Below are 24996 nucleotides of genomic sequence, written 5' to 3'. Positions count from 1 at the left end.
TTAAGTAAAATAATAAGTTTCCTTTGATCTATGCCTATACCTATGGAATAAAAGAAAATTATAAGTAGTTGTAGAAATTTTTAAGCTTCTTTTATTATTAATCTTATAAATACAATCAAGATATTTATCGAAAAAATAATCGGGTCTCATGAATTTAAACGACTAAAATAGAATATAAATTATTTTACACGTTAAAACAAACTTAGAACTTACGAAACCTCTGTAAATATTATGACGGTTTCGCATTATTCCGTAAATTTGCTTAAAATTGATTTCAAACTTTATTCTCGGTGATAAGTTAACATGACGAAATAAAAGAAAAAATGTATTAGATTGTCAAATATAATAAAAATTCCACTGTAAGTAAAGTTAATATAAAATATCTACAAAGATCTATTCTGTAGGTATATTAGCATCGAGATAAAACTCCTCAGTTTAACTTTGCACTGATAAAAATTGATAAACAATGTCAGTCCAAACAGAAGCAACTCTTATCAACCACAAAATAGCAAAAAGTCATGATATTTCATGCGTTTCGCAAATAATTATCATAGAAATTGCATTTAAGTAGCTCAAAACCAGTATAGTGTAAAGAATGCATTGCCAACACGTATAAATATGTAACTTTTATGACATTTTTTCTTCATCGCGTACGTGAACGAATGCAACCATTCCAATTATTATGACTATAAAACTATCACGTTTATTAAACACCAGTCTAACATATGGAAAACAACAAATAAAATAATATTAAAATCACCTGTTCAAATACGAAAACTCATACCACTCGACTAACAAACACACTGGCACATCATTTTCACATCACTACACAAAATTCGCGGTAAAAGTTTGACAGTTATATTTTTTTAAATAAAAAAGAACGCGGTGAAAATACGTTCGATGTTCGGAAAACAGATTTCGCGGTGGCGCGAAAAATTCGGAGCGCGCAGACGGATGCGAGCGTTGCGTGCAGAGACGACTAACTCAATGCGCGTGCGCTAACTATAGAAACCAGCGCGGTGACACCACACTAACCTAAAGATTAAAAATCATAATTACTTGTAACGTAATCACGCCAATTAGACGTGTATTGGCTTCACTTCGATTTATTCATGTAACTCAGCCAATTATTAGATTAGACGGTTCATTAGTATCGACCTATTTTGAAACTAATATTTTGTAAGAATTACGAAAAAATGTGATCTACTTAAGTAAACCTTAGCAATACCATAAAACGATAATAAAAAGAATAATCTTTCCCTAAAAATGTAAGTTTGAAAATAAAAAAGCGGTAATACTGTTCAGAAATTCTATAAACTAAATTAATTAAAAAAATATGCCCAATGCGGGGCAAAGGTCTCTTCCCGGAATAAGGTAGGAGTAAGGCCTTGGCCCCCACGCTGGCTAAGTGTGGGTGGACTTTGCACATTGCAAGAACTGTACTAAAGAATTGTCAGGCAGGCGAGATTGCGATGTTTTCCTTCACCGTTGGACCAAGTGATCAACTAAAATAACAGCTGCTTTTATCATAATTAAGAAACGTCAAATCAAATAGACTGACTCGAAATATATTCTCTATTTTAACATTCTGACGTCAAGTCCTAACAATAGACACTAACTACGTAAAACCTCAATCGGTAACGAATCAAATTGGAATATTTCTGTCATAATTTGATAATTAATTAACTGTTCGTCGTTATCGGTGGTACTTCTCATTGATACAAGTGCCTTATCTCTGTTTGTTTAGTAACATACGGGCTGTGTTTATGTAGGCACTTGATGTAGCAATAACAGTTAGGTATTACATGGAAGATAAAGATAAGCGATTTTTAAAAATTATGTTGAACATGCTGCGTCCTTTGTCAGAATGGAAAGATAATACTCACTTTTACTACTAGTCTTGGTACTTGGTTTTTTAATCTATAGTAAAATAAATAAGCTTGCTTTATGCTCCCGCTGTGTCTAATGCTGAGCTATTGTCTCCTGGGGTGAAAGAGGGATTAGGCTTTTGAGTTCCTAGATTCGAGTCATGTTTTAAATATGATAGTCTATCTGTCTATTATGTTTTCACGGCTAGACCGTTAAACTAGTTTTTATAAAACTCATCATGGACATATTAAATGTTCCGGAATAAAAAATAAGTTACTTCAAAAGTCATACTTATTGTCGGATGGTAAATAATATGGTAATAGAAAAAATTACTTTTTCATAAAATTGTCTATTTGTCATGCTACCTTTGCTAAATCTATACCAATAGTAAAATCAACAACAGATTAATGTTACACTCGCAAACAATACCTATATAAATTATATTTACCAAATCATGAAAAAGGAATTTTGTTTTAAAATGTAACCGACAAACAATTCGTTGCTAATTGTTTGTATTTTATCATATAGTATCAACAAAGATAACAAATAACAAGTAGTTGATAATACATTTCATTCATACATACCAAATGGTGACACGATTTGCTTTTGAACTCGAAATGCGAGCAACCGATATCACGTTTCAAGGGTGGTTTCATAGGTACTCCTTTAAAAGTACGTCTTATATAGTTAGTACATAAATTATTGACTTAAGAAGACACTATAGTTTCTCTCATCCTAGTGTAGTATCCTATGTGTTAATTTAGGTTAAAGACTTTGCTATTTATAATTATTATAATTATTTATACTATGCTATGAAAATCAAGTTATAGGACGTTTTTGTATTGGACCGTTAAAGATTATGTAAAATAATTATGTCCCTTTTCATAATACTCTATACTTTTATTCTGTCTGTCTTAACGCCGTAGTAGTCTGCTACCGTCTATAAAACCAGCCTAACACTAATCTTAATCCGAGTTTAATCCCTAGTTAAGTCAGGTCGCGTGATGTAGTCCACCGCGCGGTTTTCACGCGTGAATCGCTAAAATAAATTATTTTTAACATTGCAGATTATTTTTATTAGGTTTTTTATACAAGTAACTTGTAGATGATTTTTTTTCTAGATACAATCAGCTTATAAAGTTTGTAAACCGATATATTTTTACAAATTATATGAGTTTTTAATAGCAGGCTATTCAAAAAATTAAAAGCTTATACCTCGGCGCTACTTCAATTTTTTTTGTAAGTTTTCTTCTGACTTTCCAATATTTACCTATATTAAGTAGCGTACTACTTAGTAGGATGCTATAGCTCCTTGAAAGCCTTGCATTGGATTGCATTCTGTCCTATTTATTATATGAAACTTATGCAGTTTACACAACAAAATAAAGCAAAAAATCTAATCATGAACTGCTGCCTAACTACGGGAAAAAGGCGTGATTTTATGTATATATGTATATAATTAATATTTGAAGATTATAGGTGAAATCACCGTCAGTGATGTTCGGATGTTTTTCATAATGTTAACGTTTAAATCGGATTTCCTCTATGGATGTAAATATTTCTACATAACTTGATGAATTAAAATTTCGACGGGTAATTTCGTGCTGATAATTGTTGGCTTAGAATCATTGTTTTATAAATAAAATTAGGTCATTACTGTCCCACTGCTGGGCAAGAGTCCCCTCTCCCCCCCGAATGAGAGAGGAGTTAAGTATTCAGCCCAACAGGTTCACCAAGTGTGGGTTGTGGACTTTTTATGTATCGTCTAAGTACTGTTTTTAAGAACTTTCAGATATAGTTTTATCACGATGTTTTAAGAATAGAAGAAGAACTATTTTGAAATATACTAACGTTGAAACTATTCCAACGTACGTATCCTTCTCAGATGTTTAAATTTACCTTTTATTTCGATTACATCAAAATCGGTTGCACAGTTTAACCGTGAAAGTGTAAAAGACAGACATAATCGGTTAGAGTTACATGTTGAGTGTCAGACGGAGTGGCGACTGCGCCCATATTATGTGAACGTTACGCAATGTCAATAATTCGATGACTACTTTAAAGATACACATGACCTACTGTCTCGATGGAATTTGGTATTAGTCATTTCTCTCAGTAGTAGCAAAGAGTTGGAGTCTTACGTTTAAAGCAAGAGACTTGTTAATGATATTCTTTCATGATTTTTGATTATTAAAAAGCACGTCTGTTATACCCGAAGGTGTAGGAAGGTATACGTTTCATCTTTTACAACGTTAGTCCCATGTAATAGGGGGTGACAGTGTGGCCACATACGATACCAAACTCCAAGGTGCTATCAATATTCGAATAGAAATTAGGAAAGCCAATAGCACTTTGACTAACCTGAGAATTAAAACTGAGACTCCACGATCAACAGTCGCATACACTATCGCATACACCAGTTTATGGTCCCCTTATAAAACGCGAAAAGACAGATCTTTAAACTGAATTGTCAAAGGTGAAATAGTCCATATCTTTCTTTAACAGTCCAGGATTTTAAGCAATAAAAGTGCATTCTTGCTTTTTAGCGTGAGCGTGATTTTATGTATGTATGTTTTAAAGTGCATTATAAAGAACTAAGTTGTCATCTAAGCACCTTTACTATAGTCTGAGAACTTACTAGAACCTAGAACCCTTTGCATGATTTATCTTGAGTATTATTGATAGTTGTATGTATTTCCAAAGTAAAGTAGCTGTATCAAACAGGCCACCGTCAGCTGAAAAAGCCTGCGGGTCACTTATATTCTAAATGTTGTACACCTTTGCCAACCGCGAGCGTTGCATACAAGGCTCTCTACTAAGTTGTAGGACTATACAGCCTGATTTACAAGTGAGATGGCGACCGGCCAAGGTTGAAACTCGTAAACTGGTAGTAAATATTTCATGTTCCCATGTGTGGTCGAATGAAAGTGAGAATACTTTTACGTGTTATGTTAATACGATATTGAACAATGTTCTTATAGCTGTGTTGAGTTAGGTCATGTTGTTGCATTCTTATTGGATCAGGATTTTTGTTAGTATAAAGAGATATCGGGAGAGATGCTGTCCACCATTAAACATTTAACTTTGATTTGCTTGACGTTTCGGCGCAGGTTACACTGGCCGTTGCGAACTACGTTCTTGGGCAGTGGAATGTATTAGATTATAATCTGGGTGATACTATAAATCAGAAAATTTATGAGGATATATATATTTGCTACTCCTTAACGCAAAAACTACAGAACGGATTTTGATGAAATTTGGCACACAAATAGTTTATAACCTGGATTAATAAGTATGAACATAGAATACCTTTTACTCCAGGAAATCTTTTCAAACAGTCGAATTAGTAGACAGAATCTAGTTCTGTATACGATTGAAAATTGTTTGTGGTAAATAGTAAGGTGCTGTACCTCGATTCTCTACCACTATCGACTACCGACAACCGGCTAGCTATCGAATTTTGACATTTAGAATGTACTGCCAAAATGTTTCCTACGACGCCCGTTAGAGGCGCTGATCAGATTTTCATACAAAATTTCTCGATGACAGTTCGGTTGTCGGTAGTCGATAGTAGTAGAGAATCGAGACACTGATTTAATTATTTTATCTTAGTAAATATAATTAATCGTAATCGATCAAGTTTTGAATTATTTGTACGTAATCAGGACATATACACCTACTTTCGAAACATTTTCATTGCGTTCACTTCATCATTACGACTGCTCGTTTACCTTGTTACCTTAAAAGTGGTAGAGCAAGGTGGAAACACATGTGTATGATTTAACCTATGTTAAGAGCACAGTTATATGTAAAAATATATTAAATAACTGCTTGTAGAGTTTCCTGTTATAAATATCTTAATGTTGGGAACTAGCGATACGCCCGGACTTCGATCAAAGAATACATCAAAACTCCCTTTAAAAGTGTTCAAATAAAAAGAAAATCGTGAGAAAATATTTTCTTTATAAGAAATTTCCGCGGTTTTCAGTTCAGATTTGTTCGAAGCTAATGCAGTAAAAACGTAAGTTAAGATATTAAATTAAGGTTGATTGGTTTTGTAGCCCTTCAATATTATTCCTTATTTCAAAAAGTAAAGGTCATGATAAATTGAACAAGGATCGGTTAAAAGAGACTTTGACACTTTATCTAAATAAGTATATATTTAGAAGTATATAAGTATGTTTATCAGTTATTTGGTTACCATAGTACAAGCTCTGCTTAGTTTGGAATCAAATGGCCGTGTGTGAGTTGTCCAATGATATTTATTTTATTTATAAACCTCATCTGCAAAGAGACCTTCTCGAAAGTTCTGAATCCCTCGTGCGATTCTCACACATATAAAATACTAGCTGACCCGCGCAACTTCGCTTGCGTCACATAAGAGAATCATAATTTTCCCCGTTTTTGTAACATTTTTCACTGGTACTCTGCTCCTATTAGTCTTAGCGTGATGATATATAGCCTATAGCCTTCCTCGATAAGTGGGCTATCTAACACTGAAAGAATTTCTCAAATCGGACCAGTAGTTCCTGAGATTAGCGCGTTCAAACAAACAAACAAACAAACTCTTCAGCTTTATAATATTAAGTATAGATTACAACATAGAATATGTTCATGGTATCATCACGGTAACTGACAGGCTTACCATTTAACCGTCCATCAATGGGCGTAACTAAATATCTTTGCATATCACTCGATACAGTCGATACGCAATAACTGATACCTTACGTAACATCGTTTGGTTTTATTTTATGAGAAAAGTCTGGTGTTAAATTGTTTCTATAGATAATTTGAGGAAGAAAATACTTTTGGTATTTAAACTACTTGATAATTTCTATCGACAGGAAAAAGTAGAAAAGACGTAAAGACTTTTCTTATGTCAAACTATTTGATGGTGCCTTCATAGTAAAAGTGGCGTCAAATAGGTCTGCAGATTATTGTTTCGGGACTTAATATTTCGGATTATTGATACTTTCATCACGGATATTGACTTGGGTCTATCTCTTCTAAATTATTCAACAGTTCGATTTCAAAGTCTGACGCTGTATAAGGTCCATACTTATTGTGGAAGAATAAAAAAATGTGATTAATATCCGACTTTAGATGATAGGTTCATCTTACAGTCGGAATCGAAATGTATCAAAATGTAATCTTTGTCAAAATAAAACAGAAGGGACGGCATCGATTGGTACACTGTTTTAACTCTTATCGGATCATCAATGAGAAGCACTCTCACCCCCGGTTTTTGAGGTGCATAAGCCTTTTTTTTACATGAGTTTAAAGCTTTTAAATAGATAAACTAGCGCTAAATATAATCAGAAACCGGGAGTTACTCGAATTAGAATCTAACGAACGACTTACAACTACGACTCGATAAACCAAATACCACAGAACTAACAAAGTATAAAATCGTCAAATAGATAGAAATAATGATTGCTTCAGTTATTGTGAAGGAACAATGAACAGGGTTGCGTTAATCCTGAATTGTTTGATTTATATTTTAGCACGGTGCAGTTGCATTGCAGTCTCAGTCACGGTGATTTAAAAATTCACAGATTTGAAGCAGAACGAAGTATTTTGAAGAAATAGCGATATTACTGTGTTCTAGGCGCCTTTTTGTTTTGTTTAATCTAAATGCGTTTGGTTGCATGACTGTATTTATGTTATGACGGACTAAAGTCTATCCTGTGGGGTATCACATAGGCTACTTTTTATCACCGAGTTTCCGGATTTTCGGGGTACATTCTTTAGGCTTCTATAGCTTCTATTTAATGATAACACAATTACCTTACAGATTTGTATGAGAAGTGGCTGCGTTGTAGCTAATGTACCAGAATAACAAATAGGCTTAAGAAATAGCTTTGTCTGTAAGCCAACTGTAATATAAGTGGACGGGATAGCGGGTAGGCACGCAAAATAAAAATGTTCTTCAAGACTGCAGTTAAAATCGTTATTAATATCAATAATTGAGTCATTAGACGCATGCATCAACATTATACGATTCAAATAGGCCCTAACTCAGGCGAAAAGTCTAGAGTTCTGATGCTTAGACATAGCTTTAAAAAAATATTGATGCTACGGTTTGAACCCTCAAACATCTGCGTAGAAGATGAGAGAGAGAGATAAGATATCCAGCTATCAAATGTACGTAATAAACAAAATAATAAAACTTAACAGCCTTCACTAAACAAATCACTATATAGTAGTCACGGGACATAAGTATATAGAGAAACATCTCGGTTTGCGTAACGACAGATTGCTTCGAGCAATTGATTCGATACAGACTTGCACGTGGCCTTTATCAATCTTATTGATTATAACTGGCGTATTTTACTTTCTCATGGTGAGAAAATTGGCTTTTATTAACATAGAAAAAAAATACATTTTCACTACCTACTCAGGAAAAGTCTATATTCAGATAGAAAGGGAGATAACAAAAGTGTGAAAACTTACAAGAATATGAATTTAAACCCCGATCAAGCTGAGGATGAAGTAAGCTATAATCTTTATTTCTTTGAAAAATCGAAGATAAAAATGCATGTTATCTAGCTATAATTTTGATAATAGTATAAATCCGAAGAAAGCTATGGAACTTGAAAGTACCTAAGTAGTAAGCAGCTAGAAGCTGATTTTCATGTTTCACAAAAGACAAAACTATTACAGATATAAAATCCAATACCTGGTTTAAATTATAGGTTACGCTATTTTCTCACACCCTTGCGAACTTCTTTAACTTCAAAACACAGTCGGTACACCTTATTATACGCGCTTGGCTTCAAATACTACGTACCTCAGCTACCTCACCTCACCTTTTCAAAAAAACATCACTGATATAATGTTTAAGGGTTAATATCAAGGTAACACAAGTACCCCCTTATTTCCAGTAGGTATAATAAACAAGTTCTAAGCATATAATTTGTCGTCCACGACCTCCAAGATCGGAACAAACTGTGATTGCAGTCATCTGCACACACACGTGACGGTAAGTATCGAATCATTGTTAGTCGCGTGTAATACTATAAGTAAGTTTATGAGTGGTCTCGCTTTAAACGCTGTGAGTGGCTCTTGAAGATGCAACTCGTAGGATAAAGTATGTTTGTTAATGAGTTTCCTTGAATTTTATCAGATACTTTGATACTTTTGGTGGCAAAAGATTAAATGGAATTTTCCGTGGTTCTGTCTATGTACTAGGCAATAGCAAACTTCTTCGCTGTGGTCTGTATTTATTCTAGATAATAACAAATTATAGTTAATGTGAATGTATAAAAGAAGTTTCTGGCGATCGTTATTTGGAATCATGCTGACTTCTGTCGGAAATACGCGTTAATTTATGTATGTATGTATAATTTATAATCATGCCAGCCTATAGATTCTGTTTCGTTATTTGTCGTATATAGTTGGACGGCTCAGCCTTTCTTAGACTTTCAACTTCGCCACAATCAGTGACTTCATAATCTTCTTTCTTTTAAAAGTCTTTATATTTCTTTAAAACAATCATATTGTTCTTTACAAACGTGTATAATGATGCAAACGTAATTAATATTTATACTTATTTGCATAGAATTTTAAGCGATTCACACGCGAATCTATTATGTAATATTTATTGTTATAGCGTGATGCAAATCTATTGTATTTTAGGAGACTAATACAGAATTGACTAAGAGAAATTTTAGATAATTTGATTGTTTACGCCAAATCATTTTCGAGGCAATCACCTATGAATAATGTAGCAACTTTTTGTTTGGGAATTTAAATTATTCTGGATCTATAATACTACGGACAATTTTATTCTTGGAGTTATCAACTATAATATAATGGTCATAGAATTAAACAAATGCCTTCTACAACAATAATGACTAGTCGTAACACTTTTGACTCTAGGTTGAAAGTGAGCTAAGAGCTCGTAGAAGAGTTAAAACATAAAATGAAATCCAAGAATTATTTCTATGTACAGAAAGCATTATGATCCATACACCTTAGATTTTGAGCACATTCAGCACATCAAATAATTTGATCTCTGGAATGTTATGCATACTGAATGTGCAAACGCAACTCGAAAACAGAAGAGGAAAGATTAAAAAAAAATTACATGAGTTGCAACCAATACTTAACAATTCGCAAGAGTAATAATAATATGATTTTACGTGCCATCAAAAGTCAAACAGATTTCTCACAAGACGGTAATCGATAAGTGGTAGAAAGCAAATAATCTGTTATGTTAATATCGACTCGTATTCGATACATTACGAGTGTTGCGCAAGGCAAGTGCTCAAACAACTGGCCAAAAAACTCTCATACATATCACATAACTACTGTCAATGGACGACTGTTACACCGAAGTACTCGACTCTAGGAGAAGTGAGTTTTGCTTGCTTTGAGAAGCACAAAGGAAATTCACAAAATTTTTTAATTGTTTCTTAGTGTATTGCATTACTTAAGCGATTTCATAGTTGAAACTAAATATCATAAATTTCTTTGATGTAATACTTTTACGCATATTTTTATTTTCATTTGGAGACTGTAAATCAAAGCGAGATTTGGTGATGATCAAAGGTAGAAATCGGTGAGAGTCATTTGACAATTACTGTAGTACGACTCTCTACAATTTTTTTCGATAGTTAGCCGGTAACAGCCCGTTGTCGGTAGTCGGTGGTAGTTCAGGTTTCTTACTTTTACGAGTTTTCGTTCCCATTTTCAGATTAAATAAAAATCTAAACTGTCACTTATTCGTCAATAACTACAAGTTACAATATACTTTGTTACATATCGGTGTGAGAGCCAGCAAAAGGTGACCGCGAGCGATTATCGTGGTACACAAGGACGGGTCGCGTTACACATAATACATAATATACATATACATACATAAGAGAACAGGTGACGAAGTGTCTACGTTGAGTAACGATCGGTAACTCGCGATTAATAACCTACAAGTAACTTGTAGTAAGAAAAACTTGAAGCAATACAGGGCTTGCTGTAACGTTGATTTGGTTGGACGAATATAAGAGAAAAAGTTTTCTAAGTTGTCCATCAAGATTTTTGTGTTGATCTATTATCCAGTTAATGATTAACATTGAAAAAAAAATCGCTGCGTATGAAATAATAATTTTGATATTCTTTGGTCTCTGCTTGCTTCCAAGGAAAAACATGAAAAAAAATTATTTATAAAAATAGGCATATATCTATTTTTATATTCTGAGTAAAGTAATAATATGTCTGCTACACTTAATGTGGAAATCGAACTTATATCATTTATATTCTGTATTAACTGCACGTTTGGCGCAGTGGTTTAAGCGGTCACCTCGCCGCAACAACCGTAGCGCCGCGTGTGGTGGGTTCGAATCCCACCCAGGACAAATCTTTGTGTGATGAGCACGAGTATTTGTTCTGAGCCTGGATGTTAATGTATCTATATAAGTATGTATTTAGAAGTATATAAGTATGTTTATCAGTTATTTGGTTACCATAGTACAAGCTCTGCTTAGTTTGGAATCAAATGACCGTGTGTGAGTTGTCCAACAATATTTATTTATTTTATTTATTCGAAAAAAAGGTATTAAATAACTATAATTAAAGACCTCGTCCTCCAGTACAGTGGTAACTACTGGTTTTCAAAAATATAGGTGCTTTAAAACCTAGCCGCAAGTTTAAAATGACCTAGAATTTTATGATCAACAAATATGTCCATTAAATAAATGTTTCATCTCAAAATGAACATAAAACACTAACCGACAAAGAATTCGTATTGCAACCTAATTCATCTTCCTATTTTCAATGATATTTGAAACATAAAGTTTCATTTAAATCGTTACAGCCCAGTTGGTAACACTTTTGATGTGTTAGTAACTGTTTCTGTTGTTTTTGTAGGCTAGGAAACTAGCGGAAGAAGTTTAGGAATTTGCGAATACTATGATCTACACGAGATAATCTATTTCGAATTTTATTGATAGCTACAGATAATTTTAATAAAATGTAAGAATTATAATTATAGGATAGTAGGTACTTAATAGTTTATTTTTTTCATTAAAAATGAGAAAATCTGTGACTCTTTTTCAATTTACGGGAATGCATGCGGGAGGTGAACCAACGTCGGAAGCCGGAAAATAGGCGGCTGTAGAACATTGCCCAAAAATAATAAATAGGAGTAAAACTTGCAAGACGCAAGATTTATTTTAGTAATATAACTTCCTCTGCGTACTTTCAAAAGGTAACATTACCTATGCAGTAAATTCATACAAATATTCATACATAAAGTGTGTCTTCCTCATAAACATCTAAATACAGGGAAACCTATAAAGTATTTACCCTAATTTCTGGCCAATAGTTCACACCTGTGACTTAAGCTTGTAAGTCAATTATACCTCAAGTAAAAGTGATAACAAATTACGTGCCAAAATAAATCATTGTTATGTAAAACTTGCGCAAGGTACTGTAATTGATTTATAAACAAGGTCTTGGTTATAAGGGCAGAATGTTGACAGGTTCATTGCGACATACAAGACAGACTTAAATTGCAAATTTCTGTAAAATTGGACAGCTTCACTGGCGCAGTGGTTAAGGCGGTCCCCACGCTGCTATCATTGCGTCAGGATGTCGTGGTTTCGATTCCCAGACAGGACAATTATTTGTGCGATCCACAGATAGCTGTTGCGGGTCTGGCTGTACTTTGTGTCCGTTGTTTGTACGTTTGTAAAAGTCCCCGCGACACAAAAGCAATACGGTAGGTTGTACGGGAACAGTGCGTTGATTTCGTGGCTCTACATTGATGCATAATTTATCAATTTTGGCATAGCAAATAATCTGTTAGCATCTGTTATAATGTAGAACAAATGTTAATCAACTATTGAAGTTGGTAATTAAATCTGTAAGTGGTGCAAAGAAATGCTTTCCATGCTTTTTTGTATACAAGGTTATTTGATAGGTTTCAAACTTAGTGTCAAAGTTGTTCAAGTCGCCCGAAGGCCTTTGACGTGACTTAACGGCTGTTATCTTATTGACAACAACCGGGACCGACTTTATACGTGCCGAAGCGCGGAGACGCCCAATTCAAATACCACTATGCGGTATTTGAACTGAATACCACTACGCGGTCACCCATCCATGGAATTACCGCCCCAAGGGTTACTTAACTTGCAGATCGTATACCGAGCAGTGAGCGCAACTGGCTATGTTTCATGATATTTAGTAGCCCTCATACTTCAATCTTAAGTAACGGCTAAGTTTAATGAATTTTTATTTGATATACGGTACAACGGAACACCATAGAAATATAATTATTTACGGCATTTAATCACGATAGAATTAATTAACAATTTGTGTGGTTCCAAGTGGGTTTACGTCAGCAACCTGGCACTCGGTAAACCTGTCATTATATGAGGCATATAAAGTATAAAAATACATACGGTTATTAGTAGGTTTCCGTTATCATTGCTCAAGCTTTTCTATTAAAAGTCCATTTTAGAAACTGCTTTTCTTACTCTTGGACTCCCTGTCTTACGTTAAATTAAAACAATTTTGTTTTAAAATCGGTAGCAACTAAGGCCCGGCACCCACAATCAGCATTGGCAAGAAAAATGATCTTTTGGCATTCCTACATACAGACATACATAGTTGGAAAATATTCTTTGGCATGCTGTAACGCTTTTAGGGATGTCGTGATGGGACGTCGTCAAGAATGCTTATACTTTATTTGCGACTGTGTGGGCTTGTAATTTGTGTCAAATCACCTTTTTTCCTCGATGCTGGCAATGGGCGCCGAGCCTAAAACTCTGCATTATTATTTCAGTACAAAAATAAATATTTCATTAAAATGTTGACCTGCAACACATCAACTTTTATTTCACTATGCAACTTAAAAAAATACAACAAACACTAAAATCCTATTTAAAATCAAACTCCTATCAAAATCACCTTAGCACTTTTCGAGGTTTTCACTGACAGACAGACGGACACATATATTATATTATCTCTATAGCACCTCATAATGTAAGATAGCCGCTTAAACACAAGCATTACAGTCAACTTGACTGCTATTATGAAGATTAACCAGTCATTTTGTGACCTTAACCAAATGACTGCTATTTGAGACGCTATTATACTTATTCTGCAGCTACGATGCTATATTACCTACTAGAATATACAATGAGTCTTTGAGATTAAGAAAATATAAAAACTTGCTTATTTTTATGTACTGGTAGATACGTATATTCGTAGTAATTCAGAGACAGAACATTTCAACCAGCAACATGCACACAGCAGGATTAATTTGACATTTTGATGAGACAAACATATTTCATTACGGACACAAGAACATATTCTTTGAAAAAAAGATTAATTACAACTAATATTTTGCAATGATCTTCGATCGTATTTATTTTAATATTACTACACATTAACCAGTGGGAATTATAATAATTGAATACTGCCTTGTAAGCAACGAAGCACATGTAAGTTTTGTCGATCCGTCTTGAATGTTTTATTTCTTTACTTTATCTGATACACTGTTAGACAAAATGTCTCCCATTATATACTTTTTCGTTAGCCGTTCTCTCTAGCTTATTCCCGAGATGTGTTAAAGTTGTCGCACCAACATCTTCGTCATTAACGATTATTTCAGGTAGCAGTTACAAAAGTACTCAAAAAGGAACAGTCTAATACATTCTCACTTCATTAGCACCACACAAAGTACTATTGTCACATAATATAATATAATCCGTAGGTTGAATGAAATGTCTTCTGTTCAGCAAAGGTCCCTCGTACTTCTAAGGACTATCGGTCGCAATTTTATATCCTTACTTAAAATGACTTGTTATTCGGCAAAGTTTCCCTATACCTTTCCATCGATCGTAGCAAGTTAAGTTGTCGCACCAATTTCATCATTTCAGGTAGCAATTACAAAAGTACTCAAAAAGGAACAGTCTAATACATTCTCACTTCATTAGCACCACACAAAGTACTATTGTCACATAATATAATCCGAAGATTGAGAAGAAATCGTCTCCCAGGCCGCATTGTGTTTGAATTCCCATTATTGAACACTTCTTGTTGTTTCGTGAAAGTAGGTAATTTATATTTGTCTCACTTGGTAATCTTTGATCCGCATGCTAGACTTCTTTTAAACGTTTGCGTTCCTCATTCTAGTAACGAATGTTTTATGCAAGTTTTTATGAATTTTGATAGCATTTCTTGTAGATCACTAGACATGGATACATGAATGTCAAATGCAGTGGAATTTTTAATGTTTTTAATGTATTTAATAAATACATTAAAAATTCCACTGCATTTGACATTCATGTATCCATGTCTAGTGATCTACAAGAAATGCTATCAAAATACTATTTATTCATTTATTTATTTATATTGCTAATAATAAATTATCACTGGTTCCGACGGTGAAGGAAAACATCGTGATGCAATCTTGCATGCCTGAGAGTTCTTTAGTACAGTTTTTGAAGGTATGCAAAGTCCTGCAATTGGCCGGCGTGGTGGACTCAACGCCTTACACCTCCCTCGTTACGGGAGGAGACCCTTGCCCAGCAGTGGGACAGTACTGGGTTAAATTTATGTTATTTATTGCTTTTAATATTATATCTAGGAAATTATTATGCGGCAAAGTCTGTCCATTCCAGTGTGTTATGTAAATTCTTTATCATGATTAATATTTGATATAATGTTTCACTTTTTTATGAATGCTTAATGAGAACTTGCAGGACACGTATTTATTCAAATTTTGTGTAATATCTAAAATAATTATTTTTTTTACACCCAATCAGATAGCGTTTGCCTTAGCAAAACCAAGTCACTATAAAAAAAATAACGAAAAAATCTCAAATAATACTGCACTCCATTCCCTATAACCACTATAAACTAGTACACTTATAGCACAATAAAGCACCCAGCACATACTCTGCATGGCAACAAGTACAGCGACCGTACATTTTTTTTCGTTTTAATTTCGCGGTCCCACGGTCGGCTGGACGTAATAAAAAGGTTGAATATTAAACCTTAGACCAGTGCGGTGCCGGGAATGGTACCACGTTTATGGCCCATCGAGTGCACTGCGGGACAAACGTATGGGTAGAGATGTTTGCTTGATATGTGCTGATTTATTTTAGGGTTTTGAGACAGGATGGCAAAGGTTTTTGTGTTTTGGTAGGATAGTGTGTGTACAGGCTGTGGTTTAAATTTTAATAGGATAGCTTTAAGTTTAGTGTTATTCGTGTTCTTTAAATGAAGGGGGTCATAGTAGGTTTAGTATTTAATTGAGTGTTAGGCAAACACAATAGTGGAAAATTAATCAAATAATTTGTAAGCTTTGTACGGCTCCGGTTGGTGCTTGAAACTGATCTTAAAATTTCTGATTATAATATTTTTTTGGGTTTCTATTAAATATTTTACAGAAATACCAATTACGACATTCTAGACATCTTCGCAATTTTTGTTTTTTGTAAGTTTCGAATCAAAATTATTGAGTAAAATTAAATGATTGGTACGGTGAAGTAATATTCCTATCTAAATATGTATAGATCCTTGAATTGTCATCATTATAAAGCGAAACTCATCAAGTCAATCAGTAACAAGTCAATTAAACCTGCTCACTGAACTACAAAGTTAACAATTAAGGTATTACCGTCGTTCGTATGTAATTAAACCCTAAATAAATTACTTTGTGTGGCACATACACGCCGATTTCCCTTAAAGTACTGTACACTTAGTGCAAGAAAGTTAGGTACATCGGTAATTATTGGCAAATGTTTGAGGAAAGTCTATTAGAAATTAAAGTTTAAAACATAGGTTTGTACTTACATGTTAAACATACAAAGTAAAAAGGTCCGTTGTTGGGTTGAAAACATACAAAATGGTAACAACGTGCTTCCAGAAATTATTTTTTATTTAATATGAAATAATTTGGGAATTCATTGACTGTAAACACAACAAAATATTTTTTGTGGTTGTGACTGTGTGATGTAATAAGTTAATTTTATTTTCTTATTTCGTATGATAGGGATCAATGCACCAGAACTCCATCGGTAGACAGACTTCTTTGATAGATAGACATATATCAACGATTATGATCTTAATTAATAGGTACCAGGACTTGGTACAGGACCAGGTAAATCCACTTATTAGCCACCCATCTAAGAGATGTATGCGCTAAAATTTGCTTCACCAACGAATCATAAGTCTATAAGCTCCTATTTTATATAATAAATCTATAATCGATCAAAAATACCGAATGTAAGACGATTGTCGGTTCATTAACTTGAATGCATATAATTACATGTTTTTTTTTAATCTTGAATATTCAAAAGCAAAGTTACGCAACATTAAATGCGGAATACATTCAAAATGAGCAACGTGTTTTAATTGAATTTTTATTTATTTAATATGCTTGATTATGTCATAATTGTCGTGAATTAAAAAAAGTTAATTCATTGTGAGATTATAGATGAAATGAAAAAGAAATTCTTGCAGAGTATATGAAATTGCGTTGATTTTTTCAGATGGCACATATTTAGAAATATGAACACTAATAACCATAAATAAAGAACATATTTATTTCTGGCAATCTACACAATCTCTTATACAATGCAAAATAAATCAAAATAATGATTGACGATGCATACATTACGGAATGCGTATGAAAATATTTACGCCGAACTGAAACAATATTCGGGGTCCTTACCAAAATGAATTAAGTTCTGGGTGAACATTCTGTCCTCAAGTGTATTCGTAATGCCATTAAAGATTTTATTCGCGGATATAATGATGAGTTTCATACAGCGGCGTAATTCAATAGTACTACGTTCTGACATATATTTACGCTTAGTGGATCATCATATATTTTATCTACATAGACAGCCATCGCACTAAAAAGCGTCATTTTTAGATTATTACAGACATACGAAGTAAGAAATATTAAGAACAACTAGAACAAAATATTGGAGAGTGATTTAAATATTGTCAAAAATATGTAGTTTAGTGATCGAGACTTCAACAATGAAATAATTTCACCATATTGAGTCTATTGCCAAGAGCACGTTACTACACACTTTAAATAACAAAATCGTATTACTTTACTTATCCGGGAATCAAACTTATGACCTCGTGATCAACAGTCGCATACACTGCCGTCAAGCACACGGAGGCAGTTTAGAAGTAGCATTGTAAAGTTCAAGTTAATATCAAGTTTCAATTTGCCACGGTGTAAATCTATACTAATAATATAAAGCTGGAAGGTTTGTTTGTTTGTCTAAACGTGCTGATCTTAGAACCTACTGGTTCGAATTGACAAACAATACTTTTCCGTTTAATAGTCCATTTATTAAGAAAGGCTATATGCCATCACGAAATAAAAGCAGTGGAGTAGCAATAAAAGTGTTGTGAAAACGACTAAAGACTACGCGGGCTATGTCGCGGCGTTCAGCTAGTTTAAAACAAAGTTCTAAGTCAAAGGTCTCTAGTTTTCTAACCAGTAATAAAATGCGCAAAATAAAACAATAGTGGTCGGAGCGCGCACGCCACATCAGATACACGGCTCCTGACCCCGGGTTCACTTGATACAACTTTCTCAGTTTATTCTAACATTTTACATAAAAGGGATAAGAGAAATACAGCGAAATTTTGCAAAACCTCTAATTAATAATATACATATTAAACTCTACAGTTTCTAAATGACTGACTGAGTAACTGACTGCCGAACAAAGCACAGCCGAAACTTCTGAGCATAGAAAGTTGAAATTTGGTGTGAAAATTCCTTAGGAAGTGTACAGGAGCGCTAAAACAAAATTTGGCAATTCTAGGCAAAGCCGCGGACGGAGAGCTAGTATAATTCTGTCCTACGACTATACAGCGGTCTCATCCCGGAATGAGGGAGGATTTAACCTGTCTGTCTGTCAGTCTGTTACACTTTAATAGCTTAATTATGTACTCAACTGATTTTCATGAATTTTTGCCCATTACTGTCTTTACACTGGATAAGGATTTCCTCCTGAAACGAGGAAGGAATTTAACCGCAAGTCTGTTTGTCAGTCTGTTACAATAAACAGCTAAATTACTAAACCGATCGATTTTGCATGAAGATTATTATATATATTTAGTTAAATCAGTTACCTAGTATATAACTCAATACCCCTCGGTTAGACTAGTTGTCAGACTTTCAAGCTTCTGACTACTGTTAATAATTATAATGTATTTTTTTATCCTAGCCTTTCTTCCAAACTATGTTTAGGTCGGCTTCCAGTCTCACCGGATGCAGCTGAATATCAGTATTTTACATAGAGCGACTGCCCATAATGTAAGTAATTTTGAACTTTCTCGAATTACTCGCAAGCAAACCACGCAGGACGATGAGTTTAACATAAACCTAACCAATTAGTGATTACGAGTCAATGAACCCAATTATTCTCGAGACAATGCTGATTACCTAATAGTACGCATATTTTTAGTTAAACATGTGCGTGCGCTGTATAATCGCAGTGAAACCTGTAACACTGAAACACGCGATGGCTTACAATTGGGCCAAGAATGAAATAATTACTATTAAGCTATAATAAGCATACTATAGTAATTAGTTTTGAGGCGCTCATAGCCAGCTGTACTCACCGGTCGGTAAACGATCTGTGGGTTAAGCAACCGTTGGCGCGGTCATTCTATAGATGGGTGACCGCATAGTAGTATTTCATCTGAGAATCTCTGTGCTTTAAAGGGCACGTAATAAGTCGGTCCCGGTTGTTGTCAATTACGATAACAGTTGTTAAGCCATGTCATTTCGAACGGCTTGAGCAACTTTGACACTAGGTTAACCACTAACCACACAATAGCTAGCTAGCTATAGTAGTAGACTACCCTGTAGCGCGGTTGGTAGTAAAACCGACTTCTGATGTTAAGGTCTCAGGTTGCTGGGTACGCTGGGTATTGCCTCCTTGGCGCCGTGGTTTAGGTCGCCAGTCAGTCACTCTTATAACGGAAAATTTTTATACGCATATATAGATAACTAAGATGAAATCGCTTCCACTACTGTTATTTGCGAATTCCCCGTAATATTCAATTAGATGAGGATCCCAGTATATTGTTCTACAAGATCTGTAACAGTATCGATCACCAAAATAGTACATGAATAAACACATAATGAAGCATTGAATTGAACAATAAGTCTTGTTTTTCACGCCATTGTTCAATTATCAACGGCATATTACTAGCTCATCCACAGATTTGGACATAATAGATGAAATTTTACGCCCGTCTCGACTTTTGTTGAAGAACAATGAGGAAAATCTGTAGAATTTTGAAGAATATTATTGGAAATGTTTGGCGTGATTTAGGTTAAAAGGTCCTTGAAATAGATATACACCTAACTACTATAAATTGATGTAGCCGTGAATATTTAAAGGGAATTTTACGTCAATATTGAACCTAAGAAGAAAATCTACAGGTTCAGTAGTATAAAGATTTTTTTAGATAATAGTTTATCATCTTCCCGTGCTAGTTGAATTGACTTGAAATATTATCGAATTAGGGGATACAAGGCAACGGATGATTTTATTATAGAAATAGCTATCGAGTAGCTCAGTATCGAGCTGTCAAGAATTTGAAGGCGTATATCGAAAAACTAATTTTGTCACGTAATTTTATTTATCATAGGCAAAGGCGACATGCACAACATAACAATCCTCGATATTAAAACAAAGGCTTTGGGAAACATAATGACTATAAACTAAACTGTGACATAATTATTCATTGTTTCTGATGATTGTTAAATAAGGAATATACAGTACTATCTCAATTTTGGAGTTTAATTTTCAACCAGTAATTATTGACAATGCCTCGCTTTTCCTATTTTCTCTAAGGTTTACGTCAGTCGGTCATTCGTATGTAAGTTACTTTACAAATGTTTAGAAACTAGTCTAACTTCTTTACTGTTTACTCTAATTTGTTTAACTACGCTTAACTACTAAAGAAAGTAAAGGATCACTGGCCACGTAGGAGCAGCAATTACTTGGAAAATCACTGATACGTGAGTTGTATTTTTAATTTAATTAATATGTAATTTTGTTTGAACGTCTGCACTTCAGTTAGTCATTTAAAAACGTTGAGCATCACAATGCAACATGAAAACTTTCCTAATCTTTTGTGACCACGTGTTGCTGTTTCATCCATTCACAAACCAGGCCCATGTAATGGTCTATTGCAATAAATAATGTACGATTTCAGAAAAAAACCTATATTATTGGCCTAACTCGAAACAACTATAAGCTAACTATTCGAAACTAGTCTGCCTATGACCACGACCTGTGTAACTTGGTCGAAGCGTCGGGATATAAATAAGGTATCGTCTCCTTTAAATTTTTTTGCGTGCATATGACCTGTTTAGCAGGACCTAGTATTATTACTTTTTCCAGACGAAATGTACTTGAAAACATTACTATTACAAAAGTAACAAGCGATAGATGACTATAATGCAAAGCATCTTAGTTGCAAACCTAATAATTCTGTAGTGCAATGAGTAATTACTCGATTATTCAATTGTATGGTAAGATGGTGGATGGACCGTGACCGACAGACATTAATCGATAACCCTTAGGTGCTTGGTGTTGCTATTTGAGAATATTGTGCACTAAATCGAGGAAATAAGCTGTTGTTTTGTATGTACTTATTTTCTACCATATAATTAATTTGTATAATCACTTGCTTTTACAGAAGGGGTCAAGAAATAAAAAAAGAGACTTTTCGAGGCTAAAATTATTTACAAAGAGATATGGGGTTTGTGAAGAAAAGAAAGGTGCGGGGAAGGAGAATTACTCGAGTTTCTTTTACAGTTCTTCAGAGAATGCATAGTTTCCTAATTCCATTATACTGATAGAAGGTGCTTTTTTGAACACCTTGTTTCCATCTCGTCTAACCCTCTTCTCAGAGATTTATTCATGTAAATTTCATTTCTCAAGTAGCAACACCTAAGTATGTGCGCTGGCGCATGCAAACTTAAGAATTAATCATCTATAGTCTTAAAGATTGTTTATAAGAACTATAGGCCATTCGGAAGTGTTCTATGGTAATTTTACCTCTTTCGTAGTTTTTACTCATTTTGATAGACGTTTCTATTCTTTAAAATATTTTTTATTTAGGCATTAGGTAGGTGTAAATAGTCATTTCAGCATTTTAAAATATCATAGCTTATATCCGTGTGTGTCTTTTTTTATCATTATAATTAATTAGTAAGTTTGAAAAACAACTTTTTGTTTTAAACAAAACGTGCAAGAACGAGGGTTCAAAGTTGATACAGCAAAAACAAATCAATAGATGTTCAATGACACCTTACGTCATTGGCAAAACCCGGCGGAGATGACATGAGCCTTCAACTTGGTAAAAAGTTCGCAACTGTATGGTTAGCAGGTGAAGTTGTGATGAAGACTCTACCAAGTACCATAGGAAGAATATTTTAAGAGACATTGTCGAGTTTCGCTTTTGGCCTATGCGCCGAAACGTTAGGCATTTTAAGGTAAAATGCGTGTTCGCATTAATTCCTGTATCCTATTTTATACTAAACATGCAACGCGAGAGTTAAAAAGTTATGACTATGCTTATATTTTTCATAAGTTTCATATATTATTATGTACATTTCCAGAGACAGGATCGGCAAATTATTTTTAATGAGTTAATGAACTCCATTGCGAAAATTATAAACTACATTACCGTATATGTATACCGAATCATCATACTAATAGTGCTTGCGATCACGGCCAGTCTAACCCACAAGCAAATCAGAATAAAATGCATTTTTATTCCTGTATAGCAACAGATTATATACGACGCGATAGTTGTTATGATAGATACTAAGTTGGTGTTACACATCGGTACGTATATCATATCACACGGTCTCTCTTCATCTCTATCTATCTCAAAGAGCCTTTACTTTACTGTCCTTAACGACTTACTTGATGCTTACATGCCATTAAGGACATTTTTCATTTAGTGGTTAACTTGCTATCTGTACAAAGTTTTGTTTTTAAAAGCAGATATTAAGAGGTGAATGACTTGTAGAAAAAGAAAATGTCTGTAACATCCATTCGTCAATCAAATCAAATATTATGGCCATTATACGATTTGTTTAAGATGCTCATATCTCAATCAGTTAATCAAGTTATTAGTCTAATATGAATATTACGCTCAGTTTTATAAATAAAAAACGATATTAATTTGCTTTTGCATCGGCTAACTTATTTACCTGTTAAGTTTTTTAGGCAATAGTTAAGACGGGAAATGTATCAAACATCGCAATAAAATGTCAGGCGCTTTCAGAATATTTCTTGAGTATTATATTCAGGTTCAGAAGAAATAATGTCGTAAATTCAAAACAAACGTGCGATACACACAAAAGAAAACATTCAGTGCTAAATGAATAGTTATCACAAGTGCAGTAAATAAAGAAAATCATCATATTTTTATACCGTGAGACATTGAAATCATATCATCGAAATAATGATTTTAGGGAAATAATTATTTAATTTGAGCTTGTTTTTGATGAAAGCGATTCCAGAAATAGTTAATGAAATCAATATTGTTGTGTTAATAAAAAATAGCAATACATACTCGTAGGTATGATTTTTTTAAATATCGCTAATAGCGGGAAACAGTTTAGACTATGTGGTTCCCACCGTGTTATTCTGGCCCTTCAGTTATACAAATGCATGCATCCATGCAACAATCCACACAAGAAGAAGTATGCAGCAAGGTAGAGTCACAGTGCATGCTATACTATATTCTATAGTATATCTTACGTGTAAGCGCGTCTCGTAGCGCAGTTGCGAGTGACGTCAGAGCTCCTCGCAGTCCGATGTGGTATCGCTCGAACATGCGAATATCTATGCAAGTTCGTGTATTAATAATGACATGCGATTGTTGAGACTTATGGGATGTTTCTACAGTTAGTTCGGGTTTGGATCGTAGCTATTGTCATATAAGGGGTTGTGGCGAACGCAGTCCTTGTGCCACGGGCCCTGCTTTTTAGTCAACTGTATTGATTTGGACTTTAAACATTTACAAATCAAAATATTTCTTATATCGAATGTAGATACTTACACTATAGAGTAACAAGAAACACAACATTTTAATTATATACCATGCAAACATCAATAAACTTAAATTGAATGCAATTTACATCCTACGTTTATTCAAAACACATACCGTCGATTTATAAATTTGACTACCACTATCTACATCTATCGGCAACATCTAGAACTAATAAACACCGCCATCTGTTATCACTTAAAAGTAACTACTTACATGCAGGATGATCGTAGAGTGGTGCGACATTAGTGCCTTCAAGTGGTCCGCCAGCAAGCTTAGCTGATATCGTCTCCAGGAACTCTCTGATCTTCCTCAGTTCCCCACGCGTGGGATCACTCGGCCCTGGGTTGTCGTACTCATCGCATTCTTCCTCTGAAAATAGTGTAGCGCCTACTTAAATTATTATAGCAATAAGTAACAGATCTGTGTCTTAAAACAATGCCGTGATAATTCAACTTAATGCAAGAAACTTTTGACGTTTTTAACGTAAATATAACTTTGTTGAAGTACATCACTTTTAAAACTGAAAGTAAGGTGAATAATTAATGAAATTTAAGGTGAAAGACGTGACCCCTTCAGGTCTAAGTATGTATATTATTATATTGTTCGTATAATCACCTGGTTTAATAAGAAAAATTTGATTTGTATAAATTTTTTCGAGACCCGAATTAGCATCAAAAGTCCCACTATTTACCTGCATGTTTCATAAAAGCGTTACAAAATAAATATTTGTATACAATAAGGTGTAACTGACCGATCTGCTCGAGTTTCTCAGTGGATATGCTCCACGGCATCACGCTGAGAGCGCGCTGCACCTGCCTCAGGAACCACGCGCCAGACTCGAACTTCACCGGTCTGCAACACCATCACATAAGGTTCATACGACAAACCCTTCTACACTTCTTAAAAAAATATAAAATTTACCAACGGGTACTAAAATTACACATTATAAAAACATCAATGACTCGTCGCCTAAATGGTAAGTTAAGTTTAGTAAAGTAAAGCAAGAACGTTTTTTTTCACCTTTGTTATAGAGCCAGTGGCATAGTGGTTACTACTGAAAAA

At 34.2% G+C, this 24996-nt stretch overlaps 1 protein-coding gene across 7 annotated transcripts in view; it reads right to left on the bottom strand.

Moving 5' to 3' along the window:
• The window catches only part of M7BP (Myosin-7a binding protein), a 131295-nt gene that overhangs the window by 51035 nt on the left and 55264 nt on the right, over window positions 1-24996 (bottom strand). For 3 of the 7 annotated variants that reach the window (XM_076135722.1, XM_076135737.1, XM_076135746.1), the window contains 3 exons: window positions 24686-24786; window positions 24148-24303; window positions 23643-23726 (listed from right to left, as the gene is read on the bottom strand). In XM_076135722.1, the coding sequence (XP_075991837.1) occupies window positions 23643-23726; window positions 24148-24303; window positions 24686-24786 (341 nt within the window). Of the gene's footprint in view, window positions 1-760; window positions 1003-23642; window positions 23727-24147; window positions 24304-24685; window positions 24787-24996 lie in introns of those variants that run through there. The other 4 variants (XM_076135754.1, XM_076135772.1, XM_076135730.1 and 1 more) reach the window with 3 other exon arrangements.

This window comes from Anticarsia gemmatalis, chromosome 1 (assembly GCF_050436995.1).
Source record: "Anticarsia gemmatalis isolate Benzon Research Colony breed Stoneville strain chromosome 1, ilAntGemm2 primary, whole genome shotgun sequence".
Classification (NCBI taxonomy): Eukaryota; Metazoa; Arthropoda; class Insecta; order Lepidoptera; family Erebidae; genus Anticarsia; species Anticarsia gemmatalis.
Note: the sequence above shows the minus strand (reverse complement) of the source record. Positions and strands in the feature narration are given on the sequence as shown.